Raw genomic sequence first — 10,360 nt, forward strand, 5'->3', positions numbered from 1 at the left:
GGGCAACAAAGTGGGTACCGAAAGGCGTTATTAAAAGGGTTAAATGACTTTGGGCCAGTGATCTCACACCACCGTTACATAGTGATGCCCCACATCTAATGCAGGTCTCTCCAGCAAATAGCCAGTTCTCCCAGATTTAAATAACTGGTGTTTTTAAGGGGCTACATGACTTTGGGCCACTGATCTCACACACAGTGATGGCCTGCATGAAACTCAGGTCACCTCAGCCTGGCCCAAAGTCATTTAACCCCTTAATAACACCACTTACTTATTCAAATTGTTAAAATCTATTGACTGCCCAGACCTTAATGCCAGTCAGGTACGGACTGGGGCTGAAATTCAGCCCTGGCATTTGAAATCACACAGGCCCATGCGGTCCCCATCCCCAAGCACTAGATGGGATATATTAGTAAGATTACCCTGGGTGGAGGAAGCAAGATCTACTACAAGACCAATATTTCTAATGTTCCCTATGGCCTGCTGGCACTTTGTGCTTGTCACACCTCTTAACAGTATGGGTGTCTTGAGAACACCGATTCTGTTAACAACATAGCAGACAATGCAGCCCACGACCAGACAGGCCCTTCTGGCATTTGCCAGAATTGCCCAATGGCCAGTCCGGACCTGATGCCAGTCCTGCTGCCCAGAACCCATTTGGGCCAGGCTGGAGTGACCAGAATTAGATAGGGGGCATCACTATCTGTGTGTGAAATCACTGACCCAAAGTCATTCAACCATCCATCCCACTACACCCTTCAGTGCCCACTTGATGCCCACTTTTGTGGCAGTTTTATGATAATGTGTATTCACATTAGTGCTCCACACTGCAATGTATTTAGTGTGATTTTTGTAGTTAAACCTGAAAAATAGAAAAAAGAAACTGCTGAATAAGAAACCATCGTCCCCTCCTTCTCTTCTACGCATTGTCTGTCACTCCTTCCCACTTGCTGCTGTCCGCACTGACACCTGTAGCTTCCTCCAGATACAGAGCCCTGTCATTACAGCATGCGAGCAGCGCCCTCTAGCGGCGCTCACCAGCGTCACCCTGCAGCGACAGTAGCGGCGGCTCTCCTCGCCTGTGACAACAATGAATGGAAAGTTCCTCTGTAGCCCCGCCCAGCGTGACGTCAGTACCCCTCCAGCTGCAGGCTATATAAGAAGTGATGTGAGGTGAGCGCGGCAGAGCAGGACGTGCTGTGTGGAGACACGGGGCGGCGGGCTGAGCGGTCTGTACAGAGGAGGAAGCATGAAGCCGCCTAAAGTGAAGAGCTCCAGGAGAGGTGAGTGCGGGCAGGAGGGCGCTATGCCGTCACTAATGCCCAGGTACCCATCCTGCCGCCCCAGACCAGGCACTCCGTTATGTGGCGTCACTTTTGGATTGTAGTCACAGTAGCAGCCAGGGGGTGACTGGCCATTGCCATGGTGCCAGCTGCCGGCCAGTGCCCCTGTGCTGCACACCTGGTGGCCATCACTATGGCAGAAGTCTATGGCCAACACCTGAGCCAGCTGTCTGTGTAGGCTAGCACTGAATGTATGTTCTGGCTATTGGGACCGAGGCTGCTGTGTATTGCTGGGCTCGGGCTGCGGTCATGCAAGACTGATCCACTGTGGATTTTAGACACGAAGAATTCTGCAGCTCTGAAATCTGCACTGTGTATTCTGTATTAAGTGTTAGAATGACTCCAGATTGTATTGCAAAGGTGAGATCTGCACTGGTGACAATGGCATAAGCTGACATGTGAGAGGTGCCAGATGTGCAGCACTGACACACCGTGGATATCGCACTCACTGTGCCCCTCCATGTGTACTAGGACCCTTCGCCCAGTATCAGGGAGGAGGGGGCTGTTGGTGCTACTGGAGATGCTGTCATGCCAAAATCACCATGGATATCACAACACTAGAGTCCTGCCACCATGCTGTCAGAACCATGCTGTCAGAACCATGCTGTCAGAACCCACTAATCCTTGGTACTAACTAGACCTGGCTGTGGGTATTGGGAATCGGTTACTAATTCTCTGATCTTCATTTCTCAGCGTTGCTCCTTATGTCTGAACCTGACTGGCTGGGGACGTCTGATGGAGCTGACCCAAGCTTCAGGGCTCTTCCCAGCCTTTCTATAGGGAGATCTCCTGGCTCCTGCCTGTAGAGATTTATTCTGAATTGCTGCATGATGGCCTCTGTAACACACTTGAATTGCTAATGCTGTCTATATATTCAGGTGTGCTGATATAACCTGTCCGTGCAGCAAGGCGCTTCGTTCCCGGCAGATGTGCATACAGTGTCGCTTCCCAACAAGTGTAGAGTTGTTTTCCTAAGGAGGCTTCCTTTGCTCTTTGTTCCCGGCCCTGTGCTAATGCTCTATTATGAGGAGTAGCCGCAGTGGAAGAGATCTCTGGTGCTGCCAAGTCACCCACACAAGTTATTTGCCAGCCTGATTGTTTCAGGGCCAGTCAGGGGGGAAAATCTTGAAAACTAATCAGTCTTAAAATTGCATGAGTACAGCCCTGAGCATTACTGAACCCTGTAATAGACTGTGACTCATCCTGTGGTTTGATGGGTTTTCCTTTTCAGAAAGTTACCATAACTCAGGTCATTCTTAGTATCTGGGTATGATGACTAAATTCCAAAGCTAGTCAGAATTTTGTAATTTTATATGGTGTTTATAGTGGAAATAATTGACTGATGTAACCTGTCTGTGTGCAGTCTAGGCACCCTCTACATCGCCTCCAGTCCTACACAACGGTCTCCTCCCCTACACCTTAGGGCTCTGCATTATCAGCCGGCTGCTCTCAGATTGTGCTGGATACAGATTGTGCGGCTTCCACATGAGCAGGAACATCTACTATATCCACAGGAGAATGTCTTCTGATGGACTTTCCTGGTAACCAGGGATGAGACTATAGTTGGTCCACTGACGGTGCTTTTTTGGAGTCTCCCACTAATCTGTAAACCGATGGCCCATCCATCTTTAGACAATGGAAAGACAAGGTTATTGTTGGAACTATGTGGGAATATTGTGATAAAGTTTGACTTTCTTACTGTTCCTTTTTTTTTTTTTCTTCCAGCCACCTTTATAGAAGACGATGATCTTAATGAAGTGCTGTGTGAGTTTGATGCAGTCTTGGAAGACTTTTCCTCTCCTTTCAATGAAAGGCGCTTCCGATATGATGAACATCTGCAGACCATGAAGAGGAGAAGCAGCACCAGCATCAGTGACAGTGGAATCAGTGACTCAGAAAGTGAGCAACCGTACATGTGACCCTATGGGGGGATAAATCTGAAGGTGGTTTTAGGCCTGATCTTTGGCCTACAGAAGGGGCAGTCTGAGATGTCACCGACATGGTATAATGGCATGTTTTTCTGCGGTCGCTGTGATCGGTCAGATTTTGTACAGTGTGACCAGTTTAAGGCCCCTCTTCCGTCTCCACACATGTAGGGAAGGGAGTTTTGTTCCCAAATTATCTATCAAGCAGCTTAACAGTTGGAAAATAGCTGTTTTGTCCTCCGATTTCAGTTGATCATGACTTGGAGTAGATTACCTTAGTTTCTTTATAATCATTTTTGTAATTAAAAACTTTTTTATAATAAGGGGAATAGGTGAAATGATAAAACTGACACCACTGCAGTTTGCCGTGGCACCATAGCTGTGTGCTTCACGCTGTACTTGTCACTTTAATCATAACTTTGCAAGAGTAAAAAAACAAGAGGTCTGGATACACATGATGAGAGCATTATACTGCCTCTGTACAAATCCCTAGTTAGACCGCACATGGAGTACTGTGTCCAGTTTTTGGCACCGGTGCTCAGGAAGGATATAATGGAACTAGAGAGTACAAAGGAGGGCAACAAAATTAATAAAGGGGATGGGAGAACTACAATACCCAGATAGATTAGCGAAATTAGGATTATTTAGTCTAGAAAAGACGACTGAGGGGTGATCTAATAACCATGTATAAGTATATAAGGGGACAATACAAATATCTCGCTGAGGATCTGTTTATACCAAGGAAGGTGACGGGCACAAGGGGGCATTCTTTGTGTCTGGAGAGAAGGTTTTTCCACCAACATAGAAGAGGATTCTTTACTGTTAGGGCAGTGAGAATCTGGAATTCCTTGCCTGAGGAGGTGGTGATGGTGAACTCAGTCGAGGGGTTCAAGAGAGGCCTGAATGTCTTCCTGGAGCAGAACAATATTGTATCATACAATTATTAGGTTCTGTAGAAGGACGTAGATCTGGGGATTTATTATGATGGAATATAGGCTGAACTGGATGGGCAAATGTCTTTTTTCGGCCTCACTGTGTTACTATGTTACTAAGTTACTGTTAGGTTTCCTTAAAAACTGACATTATACAGTCAGTGCTGCTATTGACAACTCTTTAAGGTGAATGGTAAGATCCAGTTGTTAGTTTGCTCAAACTTTTGGACAAATGGTATAATGTAGTTGTGTGCAAAACCTGCTCCAGAACTTTCATGAGTGTCAAGTGACCTCCTCTTATAGGGACTCTGCACACAATGATTATTCAGAGTACAGGCGCTTGGTGCATCACAGTGGGACAATCATTTATATAACTCTACCCGCCTGCTTAGTATCGATCTTCACCCATCTCTTCCCCTATGGAGCCAGAGCTGTCAGAGGAGGGTTGGAGATTGAGGGGAAAACTAGCAAGAATGAAGGTGTAGTTAAGACTGCCCCGTCATGAAGCCCCGAACAGCAGGACTTGTGTTTGAAAGCCATTCTGTTCAGTCCCTCTTATGAGAAGGCATTATGATAAAAATCACTCTAATTCGATCTTACTTCTCTATAGTAAAAGCTTGTGACCAACAGACAGAGCTACATGACAACCATATCATGATAAAGCTGTAATGATGAAGCATTGAGATTGTGGAAACGATTCATAATATTGTACATTCTTGTAACCATGGCTGGTGATCATGGACATCACCACACCACCCAGCATAGAAAAACTGGCTTTAACTGTAAATAAAATATACAACCGTGGGTATATAAGGATTTGACAAAATAAGTTAACCCCCCCTTAATTGTCAAGACTCTACCCCAGTTACCATGAATCGACTGTTCTCAGATCAATATTTGATTCTATTGATCTGTGATGCCTAATCAGCTTATCCTTTCTTTTTTTTTTTTTTTTGGCTAATGTGGTTAGTTTCCTAAAAGTTCATGGGGGGGGTTTTTAATCTTAGATTTGTGAATTTCTTTCCATCATTACTAGCTTGGACAGTGTAGTTGAATAATTCAGACTGCATGTCATGCAAATAGTTTCCCAGCTGTCTTGTCTACACAAGGGTTCAATAGACCAGAGTATGATGTCAGTAATTAGTCAGAAGGCTGGTAACCAGTCTAAAGACTCTGCCATATGCAGTGGCTGCTCATTGCTTCTCCTTCCTAATGTTCTTGTACCTGCCACCTGTACATTCAAATTCAAATGAGCTTTATTGGCAGGACTAAGTACATGTTAGCATTGCCAAAGCATATGGTAAAAATACGGGGGTGGGGGAGGGGGGGCATATAGAGGTCCAGGGAATATCAAATTCCTTTTAGAGGATAGGGGACATTCATGCTCCAGGTTATATTTACGGATCCTAATTGAGCAGCTTATTCTCACTGCTCAGGATTGTGACTAATCTACCTGGAGCAGACAAGTGGCTTGTTTCTAGCTCTTAGAAGAAGCACAATGTGTTGTACCCATGGAAAGGTGGTGTGACATGTGCTGTGGTTACTTACAGGAAACGTGTCGTCTTTCCTTGTTTTGTTCTCGTTGTCATGTGTACTAGTTGTTTTGATGCGTTCTGATGTATACATGTGTATGAAGTTATAGTGGAGACTGCTCAATGTCACCTAAGATGGCCGCTGATGTCACTTGCGTGGGACGTTTATCAGGGTTTGTGGATAACATTTAAGAACCGCTCCTTTTACTGGTGTTTCTTATTGGCCAATAACTTCTGCAGCCTGTCCTGGAGACTGGGACATGCTACCATGGTCCTTTAGTATGAACGCAATTGTGCACATAGAAGTGGCTGGAGTCTAAGTAGTAAGAGGCGGACGATGACTATGATAATAGTAGCCATCCAGGGTTATCTGCAATCCCTCTCCACAAACAGCTCAATGTTGGCAACATATTTTTTTCACTATATGGCAGCATTGGTGACCATCTAATAGATTTCAGCTGGTGTTATGACTCTCCATAGCTTTTTGCACCTCTTCATGTGTTCAGTACGTCACATCCCCCTGTCACTTCTCATTAGAACACATGCCTTAATTTATGGATATCTCTGGTTTTACTTTTTGTGAATTGGGTTGGTTATTGCTGACATCTGGTGAGCATTTCATGTCAATAGCACCTTTAGAAATATATTCGTAGAATGTATATTAGTGTTGGAAACACTAGTGGCTGCAAACTGTCACTGTAGAAAATGAAAATTAAATTTGTTTTCAGTAAATTTTAAGCCACAGGAGTGCAAGTTAAATATAATGGCTTACCTACCCCTCCTCACTCCCAGCGCTCTGCTACTGATCCTGGTGATAGTTTAGAGCAGGGGTGTCACACTGCATTCCTCAAGGGCTGCAAACAGGTCATGTTTTCAGGATTTCCTTAGCATTGAACAAGGTGCTGGAATCATTCTGTGCAGGTGATTAAATTATCACCTGTGCAATACAAGGAAATCCTGAAAACATGACCAGTTTGCGGCCCTTGAGGAATGCAGTTTGACATCCCTGGTTTAGAGGCTACAGCAGTGACATCCCACTAAAGCATATGTAACCACTGCAGCCAATCACTCGGCTTCTGCAGGCTTGCTGATGTAGACAGCACAAGGTTTAACCAGGATCAGTGGCTGACAGTGGTACAGGAGTAGGGGCCAGTGAGTAAAAAATATTTATTGGAAGTGTATTCAGTAACTAATCCTCAGTAAGTTGCAGAAGGTCTATAATGCACAAACGTGAAGGCACCAAAGTTCACTGTGTTCAGCCTGAAGTCACAGGAAATGACTTACAGATGTAATGCTACTTATTTTACTATGTGGTGAGGCTTGTACTGTGCCCATATGGGGAACTTGTGAAGAAAATATGTATATAGTGCCACAGCAGACATACTAAAATAAAATCACAAGAACCTATATTGCCCATTGAATACTTTACAGTGAACAAGAAATGGACGAATTAAACCTCCAGGAAAACCCAAAACTGAAATCTGTAGTTTTTCAGCTTGGATCATAAGCTGGTCCTAACCTGCAATAGTAGTAATTGTGACCTACATAGAAGCCCAACCGTTCTCCTGGGCTGCTCTGGACTAGGGATCAGGCAGTGTCAATACACAGTATGTGCGCAACTAATCTTCATATTCTGGACAAATCGAACTCGTCTAGGCCATGTGGTCTTCTGGTATTTAGGCGATGGAGGTTGCTTTCGTATTGCCACTTTTTTTTTTTCTTTTCTATTTTTAATCTGTGCTTTGGTTCAGATTGTCATAACTGTTTAACCAGTGTCTGGGTTTTTTTTTTTTTCTTGCAGACCACTTAGTCTGCAAAAAAAACTGTCATCCCAATGCCTAAATTTTGCAATTATGAGCCATATTTTTTTTTTTTAGCCTTCTTCCATCATTGTAATAGACACTGCTCAAGTCTTTTATCACACATGAGAACATGGTGGCCTGTGTTAAAAAAAAAAATAAACCTCCAAGGTAAAATGCTACTTTTGTGTTTACAGGTGCAGATTCACTCTGTAGAAACAGTTTTAGTTTCAGTGATGAAAAGCTAAATTCTCCAACGCTGACTTCTCCACCTCTGTCGTCACCTGCAGAGACGCCACGGAAAGGTAATGTTTTTTTTTTGTTTTTACACTAATATGTAATTCTTAGTGTAATCTTGGACCGAACAGTCTTGCAATACCATAGACTTATCATGGTGGTTCATGTTATGTAATAAGCTGCTCCAAATTATTAAGACTTAAACGTAAGTTTTTAAATTTGTTTCATAAACCAATAGTACAGATGAAAATAAGAAGCTTTGTAATATATCTTAAAGAAAAATCTGCTTCTTTCTGACATAAATGATCAGTCCTTATTAAAACTTTAAAATCTGTAGTCAGTGAAGCCACGTTCCCATTACTGAGATGGCAGTTACTACTGATGGAAGCTGCTACTGAATACATCTATGTAGATACGAGGGTGCAGCTCCTTGCCCCTTATCCTATGTAGATGGGAGATGGAATCTGATCAGTAGCAGCTGCCATCTCACTAATGGGAAATGCTGGCTTCACTGAATACAGATTTTACCTGAGAATTCAGATAATAAATCTGGACAGGAGGCCTGTGAATCTCCCGAACTCCATGCTCTTCTGATCAGCTGGCCTGCTACTAGGAGCCACATCTGTCGGGTAAAGAGGGGCTTCTCCGGGCTCCTGTTCAACAGATAATTACTGATGCCATCGATGGACCGGGTCCTGCAAATCCGTTCACACTAACCTGCTTGTCTTTGACAAGACGTGACCCTGGTCTTGTATGCAGAAATTTAGAAATTGTCTATTTAAAACATGCAAATTCTGACACTGTAGTGTCTTCACCAGTATGCTACATAGGGTGGCATTGTAATAAGTATATTGTCTTACCACAGCTAAACTTGGTGATACAAAGGAACTGGAGGACTTTATTGCAGATCTGGACAGAACACTTGCAAGTAAGTATATTGGTGTTCAGGGATGACTAGAGGAAGCCTTCTGCCTTCTTCTGCCCTGTGGTGTTACACTTGAGTCTGCAGCAGGTAGTGTTGGGTTATAATGGCTACTGTGGCTCCCTCTAGTAGTGGCAGTAGAGGGCTAAACTTTAACTGTCTATAGAATTTTAATCTATCTATAAGGTAAACTCCAACTCCACTACTGTTACAGCATGACTTGGTGATGGAAACACTTTCAGAATCTTCATGATTGCACCCTGTAAATGACTTCAAGCCGTCTTCCATGTCAGAAGCTTCATACTCCCCAGCAGGGTGTATTGTGTAGGATTGCCAGTAAAACCTCCAGTTTCCTGCTCCGGATGCATCCTTGGCACTATACTTCCTACTGGTATTACTTCAGTGCCAAATGATCATGGGAGGTTTTGAGCTGCACCAGTCTCTACCCAACGACTTGTCATGCATTGGTGAGCACCCTTCTGCTGTCTGTATGTCACCACTGTCCTTCTTCCTCCCTCGCAGGCATGTGAAGCACTGTATGGCTAGTCATACTATGGGATGTTGGCAGTGGCACAGAAGACTCGGTCCTCATGAAGTAGTGTCGTGTACAGCAGATATTTCCCACTGAAGACCACTTCTGCATGCTGCTGTGACTCCACCATATGTAGCTGCTGCATGGTTGTAGAAAAACTGATGTTTGTTTAACACTTTAAGGTACAGTTGACTGTATTTTTACATGTATATTGCATAACTGTAATTTAAAATGCTTTTATGAAGGTAATGTTATAGTTGAGAAATGTAATGAAGCTTTTTTCATATAATATATTTTTGTATACAAATAAAGCTCAGTCTGGACTGTTTCTTTACATGTAGTGATGTAAAAGTTGCCTGAAATCCCTAGACGGAGCTGGCCATGACCTGTATACATGGGAGTTAAAGGGGCTATTGATGCCTGTGTTGGCAAGCTACTGTTCAAGGGTCTTGGTCATGGAAGCACAGGCCAGAATAAATGTTATTTATAAGACCCACCTTTATTATCTTGGTTGCCACTATAGCACTGGAATAATGACTTGGACTGGGAACTGCCACACAATCTACAATACTAACACCTACTAATTTGCCAGGCACAGGGCATCTATAATGCCATGCTTCTGGGCTACAATTTACTACTCTAAAGGGGGCTACCTTTTTTACAAACTGCATATAAAATCTACTGTGGCTGTCTGATAACCACATGAAGTAGGGGTTAATACAGATTTCAGCAATACCTCTCATCAAGCTTCAGCTTTTGCTGGCTTGCAATGATTGACAAGCTCCTGGTGCTAAGCCAATGCCAGGACACAGCAGCCGTGCATGGTAGTCTGACACCTCCCACACCCTCCTGTGATGGACACCTCACTGTCTATGGGCATCGTATATACAGAGCCTGGTGTAGGAAGGCAGCTTCCTCCAATCCACTGTATTGCTAAATCCAAAAACTGTCAGAGCTGCTGCACTCAGTGATCTATGTGATACATCATTGGATCCTGCTCTTTCTTGCCTAATCAATTTGCTCTGATGTAGCAAAAACCTGCTTACAGATTTCCTCTGAAGAGGTTTTTGTTTTGTTCCCCCCCCCCCCCCCCCCCTTCTGACCAGACACTATATCCACCACATACATATAAATACTGATC

The 10,360-nt window shown here is 43.8% G+C and overlaps 1 protein-coding gene across 1 annotated transcript; it reads left to right on the forward strand.

Annotated features, from left to right (window-relative positions):
* The first annotated feature begins 1,174 nt into the window (after window positions 1-1,174).
* RGCC (regulator of cell cycle) lies at window positions 1,175-9,547 on the forward strand. Its single transcript, XM_069758216.1, has 5 exons — window positions 1,175-1,280; window positions 3,066-3,239; window positions 7,726-7,833; window positions 8,631-8,693; window positions 9,210-9,547. Exons 1-5 carry the CDS (start codon window positions 1,247-1,249, stop codon window positions 9,215-9,217), a joined length of 387 nt encoding a protein of 128 aa, XP_069614317.1. The 5' UTR covers window positions 1,175-1,246; the 3' UTR covers window positions 9,218-9,547.
* Window positions 9,548-10,360: the final 813 nt, after the last annotated feature.

This window comes from Ranitomeya imitator, chromosome 3 (genome assembly GCF_032444005.1).
Source record: "Ranitomeya imitator isolate aRanImi1 chromosome 3, aRanImi1.pri, whole genome shotgun sequence".
Lineage (NCBI taxonomy): Eukaryota > Metazoa > Chordata > Amphibia > Anura > Dendrobatidae > Ranitomeya > Ranitomeya imitator.

Coding starts and splice junctions, on each gene's coding strand:
- RGCC (XM_069758216.1), top strand. CDS start 1,247: ATGAAGCCGCCTAAAGTGAAGAGCTCCAGGAGAG. Junction 1,281..3,065: donor AGTGAAGAGCTCCAGGAGAG/GTGAGTGCGGGC, acceptor TTTTTCTTCCAG/CCACCTTTATAGAAGACGAT. Junction 7,834..8,630: donor TGCAGAGACGCCACGGAAAG/GTAATGTTTTTT, acceptor GTCTTACCACAG/CTAAACTTGGTGATACAAAG.